This window comes from Melospiza georgiana, chromosome 4 (assembly GCF_028018845.1).
Source record: "Melospiza georgiana isolate bMelGeo1 chromosome 4, bMelGeo1.pri, whole genome shotgun sequence".
NCBI classification, from domain to species: domain Eukaryota; kingdom Metazoa; phylum Chordata; class Aves; order Passeriformes; family Passerellidae; genus Melospiza; species Melospiza georgiana.
Window position 1 is genome coordinate 2,901,105 of NC_080433.1, and position 25,472 is coordinate 2,926,576.

Here is a 25,472-nt window from a genome sequence, read left to right on the forward strand (position 1 = left end):
GGAGGTCAGGCTGGGCAGTCCCTTCAACCTTTGAAACCTCTCGCTGAAACACTTTAATTAAAAAGGAAAAATAAAAGAAAAAATAGATGATAAAATGAGGTATTTTGGCAGTACCTGGGTGTTTCAGGTCCTACTCTAATGCCTTCTGAGCTGCAAAAGCAGGGCTACAGGAAGAAAATATCCAGCCTGGTAGCCTTTGTCCCTTCCCTGCTGGGAGCAACCTCTCCTGGGATGGGACAAGAGATGGTTGGAAAGATGCATGGACAAAAGGGAGTGGAGTTAATCCTTCCCTGGGACCAGCAGTGGTGGTGGCAGTGGGAACTGGGGGTGGCAGGAGGTCATGGGAGGGAGACAAAGACATCACAAGACCTCAGTTTTCACAGGAAGCCAGAAAGAAACAAGAGTCCAAAAAGAGGTCCAGGGAGTTTAACTTACTGCAGATCTCAAAATGAATTAACTTAATTTCATAGTACCACATCCCCACAGCTTGCCTAATTTGCTGATTGCTGAGAAATCCTGCAAGGCATGAAGGGCTACAGGGAATGTGGAGCAGGATATGCACAGGGATTGCTCCAGGCTGAGCTCTGGAGAAAACCATCCCCATCCCCATCCCCATCCCCATCCCCATCCCTCTGCCTGCCAGCCCTGCGTGGGTGTTCCTGCAGGAGGACAGGTGTGGCCACGTTTCTCTTCACAGAGAAAAGCAAGGCACATTTTTTCAATAATATTTCTGGGTTTCACATTCTCTGAACCTCAGAGAAAGGAAAAACAATTATTATCTCATTTGCTGTGCCTGTGTTTGTGCCAAAGTAGAATGCAATATGGAGATGGTTTACCCACAGTGATGGTGTTTGGTTTCCTTGGGCTATCAGGGCCAAGTGTATTGTCACAGACATGTTTTATGAAAAATCCTTTCCTTAGGATTTTTCCTCCTGAGAAGCTGAGGCGCCTCAGGAACAAAATGTAAACAATGGTTATCTGCTGCTGTGGAATGCAACAGGTGGATCTGTGATTGGCTCATGCGGTTGTTTCTAATTAATGGCCAATCACAGTCAGCTGGTTCAGACTCTCTGTCCAAGACACAAGCCTTTGTTATTCATTCTTTCTTTTTCTATTCTTAGCCAGCCTTCTGATGAAATCCTTTCTTCTATCTTTTTAGCATAATTTTAATATAATATATATCATAAAATAATAAATCAGCCTTCTGAAACATGGAGTCAGATCCTCGTCTCTTCCCTCATCCTCAGACCCCTGCGAACACGGTCACAGTGTGTAGCCCCACATTTCTCTTCACAGAGAAAAGCAAGGCACAATTCTTCCCAAGAATATTCTTATCTCATTTGCCGCGCCTGTGTTTGTGCAAAAGTAGAATGCAATATGGAGATGGTTTACCCACAGTGATGGTGTTTTGGTTCATTGGTCTGTCAGGGCCAGGTGTGTGTGTGTGTGTCAGGACTCTGGGCTGAGATTCTGTGCAGTGTGTGCAGAGTTGAATGCTTGGCAGCTTCAGTTTAGATGTAATGTAATATAATGTAATATAATATAATATAGACTAATATAGTATAATAAAGTGATTAATTAGCCTTCTGATACCCATGGAGTCCTCCTCCACCCCCCCATTCCTCCTTCACTGGGGGCGAAAAATATCCACTATAGGCAGGCGGCAGGGGAAGGGGACAGGAAGGGTGGCACTTCCACCAAGCCATCCTGAGTTATGTAAGGAGCCTGACGGGTTTTCCCTTTCCTCCTGCAGCTCACCAGGGTGCCCGTGGAGTCGTGCAGCCAGCACGAGACCTGCAGCGAGTGCCTGGGCTCGGGAGACCCGCATTGCGGATGGTGCGTCCTCCACAACACGTGAGTACCTCTGGGCTCTGCCACCAGCCCAGCCCTGCCCGTGCCACCTCCTGCCCTCACAGAAACACAGCTGAGGCCTGCAGAGGCTGCCTAGAGCAGAGGCTACTCAGGAAAACAGTGGTTTTCTTCATTAAGTAGGGATTTAAGTGGTTACATGAAGGTATTACATATACCTGAAATCATCTTTCATGGAAAACCCAACTTACTTGGTAGCAAAGCCATATCCAGCAAAATGAAGTGAGCAGTGGCGTTATTAAAACCTAAGAAAACAGTGATGGTTGGGTGATGATCCAACCCTTTAAGATGATAATCTTAACCCTTGATTCTGATGCAAACTCTATAATGGAAATATTTGAAAACTAACAGGTTCAGGGTGTTCAGTGTAACAGTTTTCTTAGGACCAAAATGTGCTTGCTTACCTCACTGCTATCATCTATTACCATTGTGAGGAAAAAAGTGAGTACACTTCCTTTTCTTATGTTTTGCACTTAGCAGCACACCATACTATGGTTTATTTTCAACAGCCTAAATAATCAGCCAACTCAATCCAGATTATTTATCTACTTTCCTGCATAGGGATTTCCTGTTAAAGGAATAAAGTAGGGATTTATTAAAAGGTCTTCAAAGGACACACTTTGGGCAGTGCAAGAGCCTGGCTGTGGCTACATCAAAGATACACTCTGAGTCATGAGTTTTCACACTTTTACAAGTTTTGGTCCATTTCCATATTGGGGTCAATTGTCCAATTACAGCTCCAGGTTATGCAGTCCCATCCTCCCAGATTGCTCTCTTCAATTTGCTGTTGTTTGCACTTTTTGGGTCTGAAGCTACAATGGTGTCCTTGGTTCTGGGGCTGGAAAAGGATTGTTCTGTCTGACTGAGCTGTGAGGAGAACTTGAAGTTAAGAGTTGAAGTTATATGAAGTTAAGAGTTACGCACCAATGCAGAATCTGGAAAATATGAAAGCTAAAACTTAAGGCATCAAGGTAGAAGGGCAAAATGATGTCTCAGTCCCTGGCTGAGCCAAGAAACTCCAAAAAAGTCTCTGGGATTTGCTGGGGAGTGACTTCCAGGGTTTTTTTGGAAGAGTTTTTTTGGAAGACTCAGAGAAAGAAGGGTGGCAGAGGCTGGACAGAGCTTCTCCACCAATTGGCTGTTTTGAATTCAGCACTCCAGCATCTCTTCTCTGGGTCACATTTTCCTGGTGGTTCCCATTCCATTCGAAGAAACTTGACTCTGGCCATCAGCCCCTGTCCCAGCACCTCCAGCTTTGCAATGCTGACCTGAACCTCTCCTCTTCTGGACTTTTCAGGATCTCCATCACCCTTAGAGAGGAATCCATGGGGGTTCACTCCAAGGGGTCCACTCCAAGGTAGTTTTCATTGGTACCTTATGGTTTAACAGGCTAGGCAGGGGCCTCATTCCTCTCTCCCATCGTTTTGCTGTGCTGGTTTATCCACTGCCTCACAAGGAATATTGGATCCAGGTGTCCTCAGTATTGGGATATCAGTTATTGGGATATCAGTTCATTGGGATATCAGTTCATTGGGACATCAGTTCATTGGGACCTCAGTTCATTGGGATATCAGTTCATTGGGATATCATTTATTGGGACATCAGTTCATTGGGATATCAATTCATTCTGGTTTTTCTTTAAGCTTTTTAGTGATGCCGTTGATCTTGAAGCTGCCTCTCTGCAGCCTTTCCCTGAGTGATCTCCTCCTGCCAAAGCCCTGCAGAGGGAGGTGTCAGCTTGGCTGAGCTCCTGGCCATGAGTGGCAGGGAGGTCTCCTTTGCCAAGCCCCTCTGAGCACAGACAGGGGCTGGGAAGGGCTGGGATCTGTCCAGCCCAGGGTTCCAGCTGAGAGTGGCTCTGCAGGATGCTGTCACTCCAAGGCTCACGGTGTCCTTGGCAGCCTTGGAGGGGTTTTCTGATTGTCTTGTTGGTCTTCACCCTCTGAGCTCACCTGAATTCTTCCTGTTGAGTTGTAAACTCTCCAGGTGGAGACAGGGATCCAGTTGATGTGATAGACTTTGCTGCCTCTCCTTGCTGGAACAGAAGGGAACAAACCTGGACCATATTCCAGCCTTCTGTTGGTGTTCTGAATGCTCTGCTTCCGTCAGCTTGTGTGACCCTCATCCAAAACCACGGCAGTCTGCCTGATTCCAGATCAGATCTGGGGGATCCATCCCAAAACATGGCCAAAAATGGGGCTCATGCTCTGGAATTGTTCAAGAGAACCTTGGCAAACCAGTCCTGAATTGTGGTGCGGTGGGTAAGAGCCCAGAAAACTTTCATACTGTGACCTGAGGATATTTCCATTTGACACAGAGCTTTATAGTGTGTTCCCACCCCATCTCACCCTGCATCCATCCTCCAGTGTGTTTGCTGTCAGTGAAGGGACAGCACAGAGATGTGCAAGCAGCACAGAAAGGCATGAATTTGTTCACTGGTTGTACCACAGCCATGCTGGATGTTTCATCTCCTTGCATCCAGGGTCAGTGGCAACAAAGAGTCAAAACTTGCAGGAATAAATCCCCAAAAGAGAGAGAAGGGGCACAGACAATGCAGAGTGAGGAGTGCTGGAAATGGAATGGAGGGTGATGGGTGGGGCTGGCAGATGGAATTTGGTTAAAAACACCTCTGTGCAGGCTCAGTCCGTGAGGGAGAAGTGAGGCTGGAGTCTGGACCTGGCTGATGGCAGTGTCCCCTCCTTCCTGTGGCCACTTAACCTCTGATTCCTTTTCTGGAAAAGAGAAACTCCTCTTGTTTATGTACCTTGCAGCAGGGTCACTCAGATTGACTCCCCGAGGGGTTTTCTTGAAGCACTTTGAAGGCAATCGTTAGCAAATCCCCCTTCAAGTCTGTTGCTTCCCTCTCAGTTAAGGAATCTGATTTTCAGTCCTCCCAGTTTGGGAGGGGTTTTCAGGGCAGCCTCAGGTGCTCCCTTCTGAGTCTCAGTTTCCTCATCCTTTTGGGCAGCCCTGAGAGCAAAGGAGCCAATTACATCCCACTCAACAAGTTCTGGCTGTGCGGGATATTCAGGCTAAGGACACTGGAGTACTGAGTCTCTAATTAGACATTTTTGCACATCAGAACCCCTCAAGCCTCATTAACAGACTTTTCCTCGAGTGGGATACGCCATCAACAACTCCTGCACGAGGATCCCTGGGGAAAAATGCCACAAACATTTCCCATCCTGGCTGCCAGCCCTTCCCTCTGCCCTCCCAGTCAGGAATCCCAGGGGATTCTCAGTGCAGGGCTGGATCCAGTGATGTGGAAGGCACGGAGGGAGCAGCTGGGCTGTGCTGGAGCTGGGGTACAGCAGGGCTGGGAGCCAGATTATTGGGCAGAGCCACAATGTTCCCTCATCCTCCTCCAGTATAAACCATCAAGAGGAGCAGAGGTGGACTGGGAGACAGGTGAAATCTGCCCAGTGGGTTACAGCAGGGTGGTTTTATGTCTCTCCCATGCACTCTTCTGTCACTACAGAACATGAAATAAAACTACATCTACACTGGAACTTTTAAGGTAAAAAGAAGGGAAGTTTATTGTCACAGGCATCTTTTCTGAAAAATCCTTTCCTTAGGATTTTTCCTCCTGAGAAGCTGTGAGGCATCAGGAACAAAATGCAAACAATGGTTATCTGCTGCTGTGGAATGCAACGGGTGCATCTGGGATTGGCTCGTGTTGGTTGTTTCTAATTAATGGCCAATCACAGTCAGCTGGCTCGGACTCTCTGTCCAAGCCACAAACCTTTGTTATTCATTCATTCTTTTCCTATTCTTAGCCAGCCTTCTGATGAAGTCCTTTCTTCTACTCTTTTAGTATAGTTTTAATATAATATATATAATAAAATAATAAATCAGCCTTCTGAAACATGGAGTCAGATCTTCGTCTCTTCCCTCATCCTTGGACCCCTGTGAACACGGTCACAGTTTATTTTTTGATTTTAACATTTATAGATTTTCAAAAGTGACAGTGAATTGGAGGATGAAAGTTCTACTTCTTTAATAATACTGGACAAACTAACAGTTTAAAAAACTTTTCTTCTTCTAGAGAAGAATGCAAAACAATAATTATTTACATTAAAATGCATGAGAAAGTTTATTACAAGAACGTAAACATCAGAAGGTTTAGAAGAGCAGGGTGACACACCTCTCTTATTTTGGGATATTCCCTACAAGGGCTGGTGTAACTCCTCTCCCCCAGACCCCCATTTCCAGCTCTCCTCAGCTCCCTCTCCCCATCCACGTTTTCCCAGCAGAGCTGGGCTCTCTGTGCCCAGGGCAGCACGCCAGGGCTCAGGAATTGATTTCCACAGCTCTGCTGTCCTAGCCTTACACTGAGAAACTCGAGTCCTCTGAGAGAGAGGCAGAGACAGACAGACCCACAGACAGCAGAGAGGGGGGGAGCATTGATTGGCTGCTGCCCCGAGGAGAGGAGTGATGCAGAGCAGGGTAACCGAGCTTTTCATCTCTGTATCTTTACCCCCATCTTGTCCCCCCTCCTTTTCCCAGCCCTGCTCCCTCCCGGGCTCTCTCAGGCCTCTTTAGGTGGTGATGAATCATTTACTTGGTGTAAATTGAAATTGTGGCTCTGCTGGCTGGGGTGGGAGCAGTGGGGATGGAGCAGAGCTGGCACTGGGTGCCTGCTGCAAGGTCACAGCAATGTCACCAGCCTGGATGGGCTCTGCACAGAGGGCTGGGAGCAAAGGGAAGTTTTCTGCAAGCCTGAAATGAATTCAGCAGCTTCCTCCTGTGTCAGAGGCAGCGCTGCCCAAAGATGCCACCCAAATCTGACTGCTCTTGTAACCCCCTGGCAAGTCACTCCTGCCTCGCCCACACCCAAGCTGTAACCACCCCTCTTCCTTCTTTCCCATCCATAGTTCAAACTCTTTATCCCCAGAGCACAGGTAAACCCTTCAGTACTGAAAGAGCTCTCCTTAATTGGATATTTGGAAGGAATCCTTCCCTGTGAGGGTGCTGAGGCCCTGGCACAGGGTGCCCAGAGCAGCTGTGGCTGCCCCTGGATCCCTGGAAGTGTCCAAGGCCGGGCTGGATGGGGCTTGGAGCACCCTGGGACAGTGGAAGGTGTCCCTGCCCATGGCAGGGGGTGGAACTGGATGATTTTGAGGTTCCCTTCCAACCAAACCATTCCAGGTTTATTCTATGTACATTCCCTGGTCCATCTGCATGTGGTCACCACGCAGCTTTTCAACCCTGCACAGCATCCCTGGGTTGTGCTTATCACCCCAGACTGGAAATTTGGGGCAGAAAAGCAGCATCCCAATAGAGAAGGGCAACATTTTATTAGAGGGAAATCCCCTGCTGGGGGCAAAGGGACCTGTCTGTCACAGACATCTTTTATGGAAAATCCTTCTCTTAGGATTTTTCCTCCTGAGAAGCTGAGAGGCCTCAGGAGCAAAATGTAAACAATGATTATCTGCTGCTGTGGAATGCAACAGGTGCATCTGGGATTGGTCTCATGTGGTTGTTTCTAATTAATGGCCAATCACAGTCAGCTGGCTCAGACTCTCTGTCCGAGCCACAAACCTTTGTTATCATTCTTTCTTTTTCTATTCTTAGCCAGCCTTCTGATGAAATCCTTTCTTCTATTCTTTTAGCATAGTTTTAATATAATATATACAATAAAATAATAAATCAGCCTTCTGAAACATGGAGTCAGATCCTCATCTCTTCCCTCATCCTCAGACCCCTGTGAACACGGTCACAGCTTTCCCAGGCTCTGCTGTGTCAGTGACACTCCTGGATTTGGGCTTTGCTGCCTCATTCTGTCCCATGCAGCATCCATCCAGTTCCAGGAGGATTAGCTGAGCACACACAAGCTGTCCTCCAGGAGGATGCAGCCCCAGGCAGGAGCCTCCTCCTGCTCTGGAATCTGCCCTTGCAGGTCTGGGGACTCCTTGCCTGGCAGGTCATTAATTGCAATCAGAGAGGGAAACAGTCCCATTTTCTGGGAGAACTTGTGATATTTCAAAACTTTTTTTTTTCCCCCTCCAGCTCGCAGTGGCCAATTATTTTTTTAATAAGAAATGTTCTTGAAAGCTGTTCTGGAAGGGGCTGATTCTATTTAGTAATTGGAGAATGATTCATTTAGACTTTGGAAGTCCTCGTTTTGGGGTTTGATTTCAGTTTTTAGCAAATTGCTTGAGATTTCAAAATAAAAAATCGTTCTGAAAGGAAGCATTATTACTTTTTAATTTTATTTTTTTTTCCATTAGAATGAAACATTTGGGCATCTGTGATTTCTTTCTCCCCCAGAAACCTTTACCAGCCCTTGAGACTGAGCAAAGCAGTCAACAAGAGCTGTTGGTTTAGAGAAGCTGACATTTGCTGTGGAGGGAAGAGGGATTGTTTAGGCATCTCCAGTCTGTCCTGCTTGGAGATATCTGAGCCAGGAGCTGGCTCTGCTCCCTGCACTCCTCTGCTCAGCTCTGAGGAGCTGCTCGTGTCCTCTGTGTGTCCTTCTGGCACCCAGAGCCTCCCAAAGGCACCCAAGCTGGTTCTGTTGGCTTTGCAGAGCATGTGCCAGCAGATCCTGCTTCTCCTGAGCCTTGGGAATGGGAGCCAGTGGCCTCCTGAAGGCATCCTCACCCCATGGAAGAAGCAATGAGATAAATCCAGTGATCTCTCATGTCTGGGCCGCCTTCCTGGATCCCTCTGACTCTGGGTCAGTCAAGGGATGGCCAAAATCTCCCCCACACAATTCCTCAGGTGGAGCTGGTCTGGATTAACTATTAAATTTTTGGATCCTGTTATGAGACACCTCAGAAGTCGCTGTGATGCCTTGAGAAGGCTGCCCTAGGACAGAGGCTGGGCAGAGTTCCAGAATAAAGCAGGGATTCATTCACAGGATCTCCTCCATGGCTGCACCTTGGGCAGCAGCAGAGCCCAGCCAGGGCTGCACCCAAGATGAACCAAAACGGCCCCAAAATGCACGAGCGCTGCCGGGGTCTGTCCCTGGGATCAGCTCTGCTCCATTTGCACCTTGCAGTTCATTGTCCCATTGCAGCTTTAGCCCAGGCAGTCCCACCCTGCTTGTTTTTCTCTCTCCAGCCCACGGGGTTTGTGCTCCTGGGCTGAGATTTGGGGCATTTGTTGTGGTATTTGCTGGGTGCCCAGGATGAAGGAGGAAATGATGAATCTGACTCCATGTTCTCAGAAGGCTAATTTATTATTTTATGATACTATATTATATTAAAGAATGCTATACTGAACTATACTAAAGAAAACAGGAAGGATACAGACAGAAGGCTAAAAGATAATAATGAAAACTCGTGAATCCTTCCAGAGTCCTGACACAGCTTGGCACTGATTGGACATTAATTAAAACAATTCACATGAAACCAATGAAACAATCACCTGTTGGATAAACAATCTCCAACCACATTCCAAAGCAGCAAAACACAGCAGAAGCAAATGAGATAATATTGTTTTCCTTTTTCTCTGAGGCTTCTCAGCTTCCCAGGAGAAGAAATCCTGGTGAAGGGATTTTCCAGAAAATACGACAGTGACAATTTGTCCTTGGTGCCCAGCTGGAGCAGGAATTGTTTTGTCTCCCTGCTCTGTGCATGGAGCTCACCATCCCATAATATGAAGCCCAGACCCACACATTAAAGCAGCACAGAATGTGAAAAATATAAAAGCTAAAACCTGAGGCTTAAGAGGAGAATATTTTTTGGTCTCCCAACATAAACCAGCCCTGTCCAGAGGGGTTTATGCCATTCTCTGGCACAGACACCCACCCTGGTGTCCAGGACTGACCCTCCACATCCTCCTGCTCTCCACCTCTTCCCATCCACCACAGCCCCTTGTGTGAGCAACTCATCCACCCTGAAACTACAGCTCTCCTTTCTAACATGGCATGAAGAGGGAAAAAAAAAAAGCCATTTAAACAAGCTGTTTTCCAGTGATCACAGTGGAGGGGGAGGGAGGTTTGTTTTCCACACTCAGACTCACTGCCAGACCAGGAGGAAAAAAAGGAAAAAGTTCCAAAGTGCAGCTCGTGGTGCCTGGGCTCAGCAGGTAACCTGATGCACTGCCTCTGGCAGAGCTCATTGATCGACCCTGGCTTTAACTTTCTTGGTCAAAGTCTTCTGAACCACCAGAGAGTCTCAGGTAACCCCAGCTGCCTGCACAGGCTGCAATAAGACCTTTCTTGAAGGGTCTTTTTCTTGTTTGACTTTCTGCTGTCTGAAAGCCTGTGACTCTTTCAGGCTGAGGGGTTTTGTTATTTCTTTTTTTCCCCCTTTTTTCACCTCCTTGTTTTTGTCTCACAGTTTTTTCCTCCAGCGCTGCTTCCAGAAGGGGCTGTGTGGGTCAGGCTGCAGGGACTCAGTAGGGCAGGAGGTTGGAATATCACTCCTGAGCTTTATCAGTGAGAAAAGAGGGATTTCCTGACTCTTGTAGGGGTTTCTGATCCTGTAAACCTTCAGCTGTCCCTGCCTGGTTCTCCCCACACTGTTTTTTCCCAAGGTGCAGACTGGAGTCCCTCCAATAAGGCAGAAATTTATGGGCGCTTTGCACTTGCCTGAAATGATGAAAAAGTCATAGAGTTAGGGAATATCCCGAGCTGGAAGGGACCCATATTGTCACAGACATGTTTTTTTATGAAAAATTCTTTCCTTAGGATTTTTCCTCCTGAGAATCTGAAAGGTCTCAGGAACAAAATGCAAACAATGATTATCTGCTGCTGTGGAATGCAACAGGTGCATCTGGGATTGGTCTCATGTGGTTGTTTCTAATTAATGGCCAATCACAGCCCAGCTGGCTCAGACTCTCTGTCCGAGCCACAAACCTTTGCTATTCATTCATTCTTTTCCTATTCTTAGCTAGCCTTCTGATGAAATCCTTTCTTCTATTCTTTTAGTATAGTTTTAATATAATATATATCATAAAATAATAAATCAGCCTTCTGAAACATGGAGTCAGATCCTTGTCTCTTCCCTCATCCTCAAACCCCTGTGAACATCGTCACACCATATGGATCATCAAGGTCCAACTCCTCGCCCTGCACAGAACAGCCCCAAAAATCACATCAGGTGATTTTTGAGAGCATTGTCCAGACTCTTCCTGAGCACTGGCAGGGTTGGTGCCATCACCACATTTCTGGGGACCCTGTTCCACTGCCTGACCACCCTCTGAGTCTCACAATCATGGCTGGTGCCACTTTTATAGGAAAATCTTTCTCCTTTCCTGCCCCAACACACTCCCATCCTAAAACCCCCAAAATTCTACTTTTTCACCCTGTGACAAATTCACTATCATTCTACTCAAACTCTTGTGGCTTGTAACTCCTCACACAAAGTTGGGAATTGTTTCCATGGGCTAAAATCAAAGGCACAGGTGTTTGTGACTCTGTGCCAAGGTCTCTGAGCCCCCTGCCAGGGTCTGGAATCACCCAGGGCAGCCAGAGGAATGTCCTGGGACAGTGATGGGAACTGGAGCTGGTGTTTCAGAGGGAACCACAGCAGGGGGACATCAAAGCATCCTGCCTGAGCCCAGGGAATCTCTGATCTGCCTGCTGAGGTACAGCTAAAATACCCATCCTTTCACACCTTTGGACAAGGAAATAGCCCCAAATGGGACAGCTCTGCAATGGCCTTTTGAAATGAGATCCCCAGGGAGGAGGAGGAGGGAATTCTCAGCACTGGGAGCGTGGCTATTGATGGTGATAAAGCCGTGGGTGAATCAGAGGCTCCTGGGAATCCTGTTTCTCTGCAGATATCTCTGAATAAACCCCTCTGAGCAGATCCCCAGCCCTGGAGTGTCGCCACATTTCTCTACACAGAGGAAAGCAAGGCATGACTTCCCAAGAAATTTCTGGGGTTCATATTCTCTGAATCTCAGAGAAAGGAAAAACAATTCTTATCTCATTTGCTGTGCCTGTGTTTGTTCAAAAGTGGAGGAAAAGGCTGACCTCTCATTGTCAGTTCAAAGTGCTGGAAAGCCACAAGTCACCCTCAGCCCGAGTGGTTCAATTGAGGGCTGTGGCCATGGCATTCCAGGAGTTTTCTCAATATTTTTCAATACTATCAATGGATTTCTAATAGTTATTTGTGACGGTGTTCACAGGGGTCCGAGGATGAGGGAAGAGACGAGGATCTGACTCCATGTTTCAGAAGGCTTATTTATGATATACATTGTATTAAAACTATACTAAAAGAGTAGAAGAAAGGATTTCATCAGAAGGCTGGCTAACAATAGAATAGGAAGGAATGATAACAAAGGTTTGTGTCTCTGACAGAGAGTCTGAGCCAGCTGGGCTGTGATTGACCATTAATTAGAAACAACCACATGAGATCAATCCCAGATGCACCTGTTGCATTCCACAGCAGCAGATAATCATTGTTTCCATTTTGTTCCTGAGGCCTGTCAGCTTCTCAGGAGGAAAAATCCTAAGGAAAGGATTTTCCATAAAAGATGTCTGCGACAGTTATTAGTGACCTTTTTCTTTTTTTTTTTTATCAGAACCTTTCTCAGAGGTTCAGAGAACACGAACCCCAAAAATTTCTTGGGAAGCTGTGCCTTGCTTTTCTATACGAAGAGAAATGTGGCGACACCGGAGAAGCGACCCATGGCTGCATCCCTTCCCTCAATGCCATCGTGTCCCCTTTGGGAGCACTTTTCCTGCCCTGGTGAGCCAGGCAGTGCAGGGCAGAGCTGTGCCCTTCACAGGTTGATTATCTTTGTGGCTGTACCTGCCTGAGGCAACTCAGGGACGGCACTGGGCACTGTGGGCCATAAGACGCAGGCGTGTGGTAAATGTGTTTTGATAACAACCTTTCCTTTGATTAGCTTATTTTGCTAGAGGGCAGTGGGGAAGGGTGGGAAGATAATTAGTTTGTGCAGTGGGTTCCAGCAGAAGCTTTCTCCTCCTGCAGCCCTGTGAGTTTGGTGTCCTACTTGGGATTTGTCTCCGTCACAGGAACGTTGGCAGCTCGGGTTTAGCGTTGCGGAAAGTTCAGCCCCGTCAGGGGAAGGTTTCTGGGTGAAATGTCTACATATCCCACAGGAGACATCCAGGGAGGGAACAGGGACAGGGGAAAGCTGCATGGCCACCCCAAGCAGCTTTAAAAATCTAAAAATCATCGGACATGAGATGAAAAGTTACAGGAAAGGGGTATTCCCTGACTGGAATTGTAACGTGGATGTTGGCAGAGCCAGCAGGGAGATTCAGACCCTAGGAAGCAGCAAAATAAGGAATAATTCAGGCGCTTAAACACAGATGGATTGAGAATATAAGGAGACTTTGAATTATAGGTGGTTTTATGTACAAAAGGAACTCAGTTCAGTGGCTCATCCCTGTGACTGTGTTCACAGGGGTCCAAGCATGAGGGAAGAGACGAGGATCTGACTCCATGTTTCAGAAGGCTGATTTATTATTTTATGATATATATTATATTAAAACTATACTAAAAGAATAGAAGAAAGTATTTCATCAGAAGGCTAGCTAAGAATAGAATAGAAAGGAATGATAACAAAAGCTTGTGGCTCAGACTCTGTCTGAGCCAGCTGGGCTGTGATTTGCCATTAATTAGAAACATCCAACATGGACCAATCACAGATCCACCTGTTGCATTCCACAGCAGCAGATAATCATTGTTTACATTTTGTTCTTGAGGCCTCTCAGCTTCTCAGGAGGAAAAATCCTAAGGAAAGGATTTTCATGAAAAGATGTCTATGACACATCTCTGCTGTGTGCTGCAACTGGGGGACTTCAGGTGTGAGACCTGGGGCTGACAAATATGGCACAGAGTCTACTTTTCCTCTTCAGGATAAGATGGGATCCTGAGGACATCTCAAGTGACTTTAGAGCTCTGCATGTTGGCAACACAATAGAGCCTAACCCCAGTTTGGGATGTTTTCCCCTTTCAAATTCTCAGAATGGACAAATTCTGTGGTTTATGCAATGTGATCACTCTCACCCCTCCCCTGAATTTTAAAGTCTTGAATGCCCTAATTTGCAATGGAGCAGGGCTAGGCTTTGCTGCAGGGTTGTGGCTCTCAGTGAGTGTCAGGGAATATGGATGGTTCAGGGAGCTGGCTGTTTGTAGGGGATATCTCTCTTTTAAGGAATCTGTGTTGCTGTCAGGTGCTCCCTGGTGTTTCTGCAGCCAGTGAGCTGCCAATGAGGGAAAATGGCACATAAAACCAGGGTGGGGAGGTGGGGAGGCATGGCCTTGTGCTGCCGCTGCTGCCTCTGTGACATTTCATCAGCCTCCACCCGTGACAAGTCTCAGAAGGGAATGGAGCAGAGGGGGATCAGGGAGAAATCCCTCCTAAAGAAAAGCACAGCAAACCTTTAAGGTGTTTCTTTGCCCAGCCTCAGTCTCTCCATGGATCTGCTCTCACACTCCTGCCCATAAATTCAGGCCATCAGAGAACCATTTGTGTGGGAAGAACCCTTCAAAAATCATCCCAATCCATGCCCTGACATGGCAGGGACACCTTCCACTATCCCAGGGTGCTCCAAGCCCTGTCCAACCTGGCCTTGGACACTTCCAGGGTTCCAGGGGCAGCCACAGCTGCTCTGGGAATTCTATTCCAGCCCCTTCCCAACCTCTCAGCCAGAAATTCCTTCCCAATATCTTCTGTTGCACATTCCCACACTCAGTGACCTGCCACCCAACCTCTCCTTCTGTCACCAGCACAGCCCCCAAATCTCCCCATTGCTCCCACATCCCCTGCACCCCATTCCCCAAGCAGAGCTGCAGAGGTAGATGCTTTCCCTTTGACGTCTGTACCAGGGAAATAATAATAATAATAATAATAATAATAATAATAATAATAATAATAATAATAATAATAATAACAGCAACAACAACAACCTTTTGGATACAAGAATTGGGTGTTTTTGGAACCGACTCCGCAGGGCAATGGTGACAGCATGAAGCCTTCCAGAGCTCAGGAAGAGTTTGGGCAACACTCTCATGCCCAGGGTGGGATTTTTGGGATATTCTGTGCAGGACCAGGAGTTGGATTTTTGGGGTGTTCTGGAGTTGATCCTTGTGGGTCCCTTCCAACTGAGGATTCCCTTCCAAGCAGAGCTGTGGTTCCAGAGGGAGGTTCTGAGAGTTCACAGGAGCTTCTGGGCTTGAAGCTGATTCTCTCATCCTGCTCTGGGGCTTTGTTTTGTGGAGGATCCTCCTCAGAGTCTTGTTCTTTCTAACCCCAGCAACATCTGCATTTCTTTTGCCTGGTGAGTGGCTCTGAGCAACTCATTGTCCTGTTTCCTTGAACATCTTCTCTTCCATTGCTTCCAACTTCAGATATGGGTGCAAGAAACCAGGATATTCAAAGAAAACATGTTTTTTTCTGCAGGGAAGCCTGAATTCCCAGTGAAGAACAGAGGTATTGGCTCTGAATTTCTCCGGCCACTGCTTCCTTGTGTGCTGTAGGGACATGGGGCAGCCCCAGAGCAAAGAGCTTGGCTGTTTCTTGCAGAAAAGCATCCACCTGGTAATGGAAGGACGAGCAGGTTTCTTTACATTTCCCTCCATCATCTTCCCTGCCTGGGAAGTTTCAGCAGCAATTAGCCCATCTTTTTGTGGCAAAAAAAAAAATAAAGAGGATAAAGAGGAATCTGAGGAAAAGTTGAGATAAATATTCTGAGGAGGGGAAATGGGAAAGGGTGGAGGAGCTGGAGGATGATCCTGCCTAGCCTGGATAAAGGGATTTGAGAGGTCAGGGATGTAGGAATTGCTGTGGGCTGAAGGACTGAGTCACTGTTGTAAGACAAGATCTGGGACAGGTTCTGGCTGCAGAAAACACGTCCTGAAGGCCTTGGAACACTGAGAAAGGAACGTCAGCATGATCCACTGCTCACAGGATCTTTCCTTAGGCAAGGGAGAGCAGAATTAATTTCCTTGCTCTGCCGTGGTACCTTGCGTGAATCTGGACAAATGACTGAGGATGGGATTTATCTCATCTGCTCCTTGGTTTCCTGTCTCTGCACACAGTGGAGACAAGGACTTTTCTGAGCACATTCCTCCTAACCCTGAGCTGTTGAAGGCAGTGGAATAATTGCCCTCTGGAAGTGCCAGTTTCTTTTAGTAGCCATTGAGGAACCTTAAAAGGACAATTTCAAACAATGCCTGACTTAAAATGACTCCAATCCTTAATTTCCTTGTGTTTTAGCCCCTTGTTTGTAGGACAGGAGCAGCTCATGAGTGGGTGTGAGATCCTAAGGCTTAAAGTATTTTGGACAAGGGGTCGATTGCAGAAGTCCTGTCAGGAGCTGGATGTGATGACTGCAGTAAAACACACACACATATATATAAAATACTATATATATATATATATATATAATGTATTTTATATATTTATTTTTATATAAAATGTATTCTATGTATAATACATTATATATATAAAATACATTATATGTATTTATAAATAAAGACATTATATATAATACATTATATATATAATATATATGTATATATAATATACATATGTATATATATAAAATGCATAAATATCTATAAATGCAGTAAAATATATAAATATATATAAATAGAAAGCATATATAAAGCATATATAAAGCACAAAAATAAGAATTTTATCTCACAAGTGTCTGGGTAGGTTGTGAGTTTGTGTAATTAGAGCAGAAGGAGCCTTGGCAGACATGACAAGGTGCAAACACACGTGCAATTCCTTGATTATCCCAGTGAAGCCCCTTCTGTCAGAGCAGGGGTGGCAGCAGAAGGGTTAAGGCAGACAGCAAACACTCCCCATACCTTGCTTCTCCCTCCCATATCTCATTCCCAGTGCCTCCTGCCCCTCTGCCCCAGGCAGTGGAGGAGATCTGCATTTTAATTGAGACGTGAAGAAAATAACCTCAATCTAACTGAGTCTAACTTCCCATGCCTGGAAGGTTTCTCCCTTGCTAGCTTGGTGCATATTTTGGGGTGAGGGTGCTTTAGAGCCCCATCCAACCTGACCTTGGATGTTCCCAAAGATCCAGGGATGGCCACAGCTTCTCTGGGCAGCCTCTGCCAGTATTTTACCACCCTTATTGGAAAAAAAAAATCTTTCTATATTTCATCTAAATTGACCCTCCTTCAGTTTAAAACCAGCATTAATGAGGGCCCTGTATTGATGAGGCCCCTGGATTAGTGGGACCCCTGTTTTAATGAGTCTCCTTTATTAAGGAAACTTCAATCTAATGGCACAGAGCTGAGGTGAGGAGATGACCACAACAAAACCAAGCTCCTTTTGTCCTTCAGACCCAAGCCCCCACCACAAAGAAGTTTTGCCTGCAGATTTTCTCAGCTATAGCTGAGGGACAGGAGCCCCCCTGTGTGCATTCACATTCTCTGAAAAATCCCTTTGCCCAGGATTTTTCTCCTGGGAAGCTGAGGACCCTCAGAGAAAAGGAAAACAATTCTTATCTCATTTGCTTCTCCTGTGTTTTGCTGCTTTGGAATATGGTTGGAGATTGTTTATCCAACAGGTGATTGTTTCATTGGATTCTGCTGTGAGTTGTTTTCACTCTTTGGCCAATTGGGGCCAAGCTGTGTCAGGGCTCTGGAGAGAGTCAGGAGTTTTCATTATTATCTTTTTAGCCTTCTGTAAGTATCCTTTCGGTATTCTTTAGCACAGTTTAGTTTTCTTTCATAATATATTTAATAATAATTTTATTTTTATAAATCTATATTTATTTATTTATTTATTTATTTATGTTTCTATACTTCATATAGTAATATATTTATTAATAATAATGGGTTTTATATGAAATATATAATATTTCATATTTATATAGTTATATAAAATATATAATACTATATAAAAATATATAATACTATATATAATATAGTATATATAATACTATATTATACTATAGTATACTAATACTAATACTAATACTAATACTAATACTAATACTATACTATAGTATACTAATACTGTAGTATATATAATATATAATACTATATAAAATATATAATATTTTTATTTTTATAAATATATAAAATAAATGAAATAATAATAATAGTAATAGTAATAGTAATAGTAATAGTAATAGTAGTAGTAGTAGTAGTAATAATAATAATAATAATAATAATAATAATAATAATAATAAGTTATAAGGTAATAAATAAGCCTCATCATTCCAGCAAATACAATACCCCTGGTCCTGTCCTTCCCTGTGGCTCTTCCTGAGCTGGGAACAGGCAGCCAGACACGTCCTGACCCCAACACCACTTTGGAAGGGCTGCCATCCATCCCTGCCAGGGAGCACAGGGTTATTTTGTGCAGGGCTAGAGGGCAGGGATTCAGTTCAGATAACATTTGCCCACTTTGTCTGCTCTCTCAGAGCTTGCCTGGCCTGATAAGGCGTTATCAGAGCAGAGCATCTCTGAGATGTGGCAGGGCCAGAGGTGGCTTTTCTGCAGGTGGTCCTGGCCCTTTTCCACCCAGCACCTCTGAAGAGGCAGCCAGTTAACAACAGGAGGAGGAGGATGGTGTTGGGATGCTTGCCAGGGGCTTTAGCTCTGTGCTTTTCTCAGGGAGAAGAGAAAATGCAAACGTGGATACAAACAAATCAACCTGATCCCTTCCTCATCCTCACCCAGCCCCAGCCCTGCAAACAAGCTTACAAATAACTTTCAGTGTATGATTAGCCAAGAAAGCAGAAATGATTTCTCCATCTTGAGGCTATTGCCTATTTCCAGAAAATTTTCTGAATTTTGGAGTACCTCTGGGCAGGGTCTCAGTGTACCTGGACCTGTGTGGTGGAGAGTTAAGTTTTACCAGAATTGTAGGGCAACAGTAAGTCTTTGTTCTTTGTTCCCCTCTCTGCTTTTAAGGACATAAAAAAAAAAAATCCTGACCTGAAGAATTCCCTCCTGGGTTTATCTGGTAGAAGATAATAGATTTAGAGAATCCTAGGATGGTTTGGGTGGAAAGGAACCTAAAAGTTTATCCAGTGCCACCCTCTGCCATGGGCAGGGACATATTCCACTACCCCAGGGTGCTCCAAGCCCTGTCCAACCTGACTTTGGACATTCCAGGGATCCAGGGGTACCTGGATCAGGATCAGAAAGGGCTGATGAGAAAGGAAGGGGAGTGGACCCACAGCATAAACTCATCTGTCCAATTGACAAAATATCATTTGATGGCCTCTTGAGCTGTTGAGGAGCACATCAGTCCTGTTATTGAGTGTTATATTTGATCTGCTATTGATTGGGGTGAGCTGGAGAGGACAGCCTTCCCCACTTCTCCCATCCCCAAATTTAAAAATAAAATAAGTAAATGCTTTGACTTTTTCATTCTGCCTGGATGTTTAGGGAATTTACTGCTAATAAAAAATAAAAAAAAACAAAACCAAAAACCAAACAAGAAAAAACTCAACCCTTAAGCGTGAAAACATGAGTAGAATGAATTATAGCAAAATCAATTAATACTAACAGTATCTATTAAATATTGCACTCTGGAGCTTTGCAGGAGTACATTGCTGCTCTGATATGATCATGACATCATTAACATAATATAAAGAATCAAAAAATCAATAGCTTGCTGGAGCCCAAAATTAAGGCCAAGCAGTGTGTTAGAGCATATCTTTAAAAATCTGAAATAGCAACTTGTCTCTGTCATGTACAACCCATTTGCAGATGAAACATCTCTCCCAAAGTGGATGGGAATTTGTCTGGCCTGCCTGCCGCTCCTGCAGCTGCCCCTTTGGGATACTTGGCATGAAGTTATCTCACATTTTCCAATACAAATGGAGCAGGAAAACTGAGCAGGGTTATATTGGCATAACCCTGGAGGAGAAAATCTGAGCAGGGTTACATTGGAGTAAACCTGGAGGAGAAAATCTGAGCAGGGTTACACTGGAGTAAACCTGGAGGAGAAAATCTGGTTCAGGGTTACATTGGAGTAATCCTGGAGCAGAAAATCTGGTCCAAGGTAACATTGGAGTAACCTTGGAGCAGAAAATGTGGTTCAGGTTTACACTGGAGTAATCCTGGAGCAGAAAATCTGAGCAGGATTACTCTGGCATAATCCTGGAGCAGAAAATCTGTTCAAGGCTACATTGGTGTAACCCTGGAGGGATCCAGAGCAGGCCCAGGGCGACTGCACTGCTGGACAGACTGACAGGTCTCTGTAGGGTGAGAACATGGGCCAAGTGTCTTCTGCTGCTGCCTTGGTTTCTATTTTACAGTGTTCATGTTGAGGATGTTCTTTTCCTTGGTTTACCAGGCTAGGACACTTCAACTCTTCTGTTTGCACTGGGGAAAAATAACAAAAAACCACAAATAGAGATAGGAGAGGCTTTCAGGTGGGCTGGGAGAGATGTTTGGGCAAAAAGAGACTGGTGTGAAGAGTAAAATGGTTTGGGTTGGAAGGAGCTTCAAAGACCACCTCATTCCACCCCTGCCATGGCAAGGACACCTTCCACTATCCCAGGCTGCTCCAAGCCCCATCCAACCTGGCCATGGACACTTCCAGGGATCCAGGGGAGGCCACAGCTGCTCTGGGCACCCTGTACCAGGGCCTGCCCACCCTCACAATAAAGAATTTTTTCCTAATCTCCAACCTAAATCTGCCCTCTGTCAGTGTGAAGCCATTAGTTGGCGGCAGGAGAACATCTCTGCACATTTCTGAGGGCAATCAGAGAGACACCAGTGGGAGGAATCCTGTGGTGCTGGGCCATATAACAATATATTTACAGCAGGAATTAAAACAACTCCATAGAATATTATTAGACACTGGAGGACAATTCCTAAAGCTGCAAATTTATTAGGATGAAGTTTGCCTTGGGCCAGCTATGGCTCCTTCAAACAATTCCTGGACGTGTTTGGGCATTAAAAGGATCAGGGAGGGTTTCCAGGAGGTGTTTTGGAAGTTAATAGAGTTCAGTAACATGGCCGTGATCAGACCATGTCATTTGCCCCCAGATTTAGGGAATATTTCCTGGTATTGTTCGGTGCACTAATGGGATGTTGCCACAGCTCCCAGTTGCAGGGGGACAGTGGGAGGAAAATCCTGAAGGAAAGACTCACACTGTTGAGATAACGGGCTAAAAATCAATGTTTTTATGGAGACATTTTCTCAAATGCAAAGCCAGGGACAGAGAAAATGTTTCACTGCATTAGTTAAGAAAACAGAGTAGGAAAAATCTGGGAGGAATAAGGAAACCTTTTCAAAGAATGGGAACTGACAGAGGAAGCAAGATATTTGTTGCCAGTTAAATAAAAATTAGGCAGGGAAGAGGTTTTAAAGGTTGAAACTCATTGTCTAAAGGTGAAGTCATAACATGCCTTTATCCTTGGAAGGCAATTGGATTGGAACTTGATAAAATTCAGGTTAAAGCATCAAAAATCAATGCCAATGAATGTCCCTTTTAATCAAGGCACGTGAGAATAGGCAATCAGACAGAATTAAATATATACTTGCTCCTGTGCACAGACTGCTTTAAATGAAGATGCTAATGGGATACACAGCCTGAAACCTTGATAAAGGAAAGCTCATTTATGGCATAAATCACCCAGGAACAATAGAGGAGGCCAAAATGATAAAGGAAGGGCTTCCGTGTTAAAGAAAATGTAAAATCAAAGAAAGAAAATAAGGTCAATGTGCGCACAAGTGACAAGGTGTCCCCAGGGAAGGGCAGGGTGTTAAGGCTGCTTTATTGACCACTTGAAGGCTGTGACAGTGACAGTGACACGCTGAGAGAAATGCAGGAGGTTGGGAGGGCAGAGAATGTGGTAATGAGAGGCTTCAAGTGGCCTCGGTACCGAGCAAATGTCACAATGCTCGGAGCTCCTACCTGTGAACCCAGGAAAAGAGACACAAATGTGGATTTACTCTTGATTTACTCCCAGGATGTGCTGCAGGACACAGATATTCACTGCATTGCTCTGAAAGGGCGACCACGTGGTGCTCAAATCCTGTAGAGGCAGAGTAAAATAAATAAATAAAAATTAGCGGAGTTCAACTTCAAAGTGGAGACAACGTAAAATTGAGTAGCTTGTTAAAAGGAGCAGATAGGGTAAAAAAAAAAAAAAGGTGCAGTGCCTCACAGTATCCTGCATAAAAACATCATGTAACAGGCTTGTGAAGTTATATGAGCTGTGAAAAAAGACCTAAAGATAGTAAAAGTGAATGAAAAAAGAATTAAAATACCTACTTAAATGGCAAAGTCAAGAGACATTATTTAAAATTAGAAGTTGCACTCAATGAAAGATAAAAACAAAGAATAAAAAGATCACTGAGTCTGGGGTGTGAATTGCAAAGCAATCATCAGGCAGCCCACATAGGAAACACATTGCTAACTTCATAAAAATAACTGATTAAAATTTAACGAGGTTCCCCCGGAAGTTTACTTTCCAAAGGGCACAAGCTGTGTGAAGTGGCTGAGGCCTCAGCAAAAAAATGCTTTTACAGCATAAAAGTGATGTTCACTGTAAGATCTTGGGAAACTCTGGTGTGAAATTGCCACGTTATTAAATCTGCTCTACACCTCATTGCCTATTCCGGCTTTGATGGAAGAATGAAAGGTAGAAAGCATATATATTTGTTGTTTTATTTTTTTTTTTAATCAAACTGCTGAAAGGTTCACGATCTGGAATTTGAAACCATGAAATTTGAATCCAGGTTGTGGCTGTCCCATCCCTGGAAGTGTTCCAGGTCAGATTGGATGCGGTTGGGAGCAACCTGGGATAGTGGAAGGAAACCATGGCAGAGGGACTGGAATTAGATCATCTTTGACATCCCTTCCAAGCCACCATTCTGGGATTCTATGATTCTGTGGAATATTTTTATTCCCATTAATTTGGTTGAGCCATGATTAAGAATAGATGAAATAAAAAAAGAAGCACATGACACGCTGGGGGAGGGCGGTGGGTGTCACGAGTCAATTATTGCTCTTTAAATAAATCAAAGCCCATGTGATAGGGATGATGTGGTTAATACAAAGGAATTTATGCTTTTCCCATAGCTAGGAACCTCAACAATGCTGTCATGGGACAGGAAGATGAGTCCTCTGATAGATCAGCAGCCAGTTCAAAGGTGGGAAATAAAGACCATGAATAAAGGGTTGTGGTGGAGGGAGGGAGACTCTGAGAGGGTCCCATGGGAACGTCTGCTGAGGGTGTTTGGTGTATTTATAAATGGGCTAAAAATGGGTGAAGAATGAAGTAGAAAAGATAATTGGTGCTGGAGGGCGATTTTCAGAGTTGTCAGAGGTACACAAGGAGAGATTGTGTGACTTGGCAATTTTCATCTTAAAAGAGAGATGACTGAGAGGGCCACAATAGATCCAGACAATCAGGAGGGCAATGAAGACAGGGAAGAAGGGATGATTACTGCCCATTTCTCATAACACAAGATCTGGGGAACTTTATATGAGCTTATCAAGCGGAATATTAAAACAAACAGAAGAAAGGACATTTTCATACAGTGTATCATTCATCTGTGCAGCACTGAGAGGCACATTATGGAGACCAGCAACACAACTGGCTGGAAAGCAATTAGACAAATTAATGAAAAAAAGATCTGTTGAGAGCTGTTCAATACAATGACATCAGTGCAGGCTCCAGGGCAGGCAGTCCCTTGCCAGTGCTGGCTGGAAGCTGGGAGCTTAAACCAGGAGAATTTTCATTTATTATCTTTGTTTTGTCATTTTTATCCTGCCATTGGAGCGGCAGAATGAATGAAGGGCTCTGTGGATGTTTGGGCTGAGCTGTTGCAGCCATTTCTACTTTTCTGCTTTTTCAAGAGCCTCTGAAATGTAATTTTGCACATGAAAACCCCCTGATCTGTGTCCTCAGCTCTCTGAGTCTCTCTCCTGCTTCCACCCAGGTCTGTGTGTGTCGCTGCAAACTGGCACTGTCACTCCTCACATGTAAGGATTTCTCCTGGGAATTAAATTATTAAATATCTTTAGAGCTCTCTTAGTCTCTCTCCTGCTTCCACCCAGGTCTGTGTGTGTCACTGAAAACTGGCACTGTCACTCCTCACATGTAAGGATTTCTCCTCTGAATTTTGTGGGTTTTGGGCCTAGGGAAGGAATTAGGCATAGCCTAGGCCTGGCTGAGCATTCCAGTTCGTCCCTATCCTCCTTGGTAAGGCCATGGGCAGAAATCTCTGATTCTTTCCTTGAAACACCCATGAAATCAGAAGGAACAATTCAAGGCTATGACAGAAGCACAAAAACCACTATTTGTACCTCAGGGGCTGTGTGAGACCAGAGAGTGGGACATTTCCTGGGTGGGAATAGGAATTAATACTTCTCACAAAGTTCTGGACCAACTGTTGCTTCCTCAGACCAGCTCCAACAAATCCCTCCATGGGTGCTGCTCATGCTGCTCATTAGATATTGAATCAGTGACTAATAATGAGACCCCTCCATAAATGTGTCCTTGCCAGTCCAGCCCCCAGCACTGACCCAGAGCTGCTGATGTGGAGCCTGATGAGCACCTTGGCCTTGCCCATCCAGTCAGGAGGAGTCTGGACACTCTTTGCAGACATGGAGCCACCAAACTGCTCTTCCCCATGCCCAGCACTCCTTGGAGGTGGCCCTGGCTCTGCTCTTGGCAGGTTTGGCTGCTCTGGCTCTTTGGAGTCGTGTTTGGCCATTTCCCTGTGGCATTTCCCTGCGGCATTTCCCTGCAGCAGAGGCTTCTCTCCCATTCAGCCACCCCGTGCTCCTGCTCCCAAAGTGCCTCTCAGCAGCTGTGGATTTTGCTGGCTCACAGTCCAGACTGAATTGTGTTTGATTAGCTCAGTAAATCCAGGAAGGGGAAGCCAAGATTGTTGCAGAAGCCTTTCAGCAGCAGCAGCGGGGAGTCCAAATCCCCATTAAAACGTGTGCTCGGCTCATCTCCACTCTCTCATTTTTGCTGTGTCCTTCCATCCCCTCCTTTGTTTTCCTGCCTTTGATTGCAGCTGATGAAGTTTGGATCAGTGCTGTCATGCTGGGTTCATTTTAAGTGGTCTTTTCCCTGCAGAATCCATCAGGATTCATGGTTTCCATCTAAAACTTGAGGTTCCATGGGTGAGTGATATTTCTCCTGTGGATCTCAGGTTCCACAGCCTGAAAAATAAAATAAAAAATTGCCTAAAAGTTTTACTCCCCTCCAGCACAGGGGAGACATGTGCTGGATTTATGGATTCCCTTTGGATGTGTGATGTGGAATGCTTTAAGGGTGGATTTTGAAGGACAACTTTATCCGCTCATCTAAACGGTTCCAGCGTGAGGTGTGTCAATGTCACAGCCACCAGCTGGGCTAAAATTCAACCTGCCACTCACTGTGACAAGGTCGTGAGAGATAGCAGGGTGGAGAAGTCCCTGAGCTGAGCTGCAGGAAGCCTTCAGGGAATTACTGCATGGATCTTGCTGGACCTCAGACTTAATGGTAGATTTGAGAAAACTCTGAATGTGGATGTCTGGTGAGATCTGTGCCCACTGTGAGCTCTGGGATGAGCTGGTGGGCACCCATTCTGGTCAGACTGGGAATAAAGGAAGAGTTATTTTAACAGGATCAGTTTCTTGAGCCTGAGAGGGATCTGACTTGCTGCTGCTGGCTCCTCTTTTCCAGCCACCTCCTCGGTGCTGAGGATCTTTCTGGAAAGAATCCCCTTTCCTTCCA

At 45.2% G+C, this 25,472-nt stretch overlaps 1 protein-coding gene across 1 annotated transcript in view; it reads left to right on the plus strand.

Moving 5' to 3' along the window:
• Positions 1–25,472, plus strand: part of PLXNA4 (plexin A4) — a 510,488-nt gene that overhangs the window by 335,025 nt on the left and 149,991 nt on the right. The window contains exon 5 of the mRNA XM_058021923.1: positions 1,754–1,854. Coding sequence (XP_057877906.1) covers positions 1,754–1,854 — 101 coding nt within the window. The remainder of the gene's footprint in view (positions 1–1,753; positions 1,855–25,472) is intronic.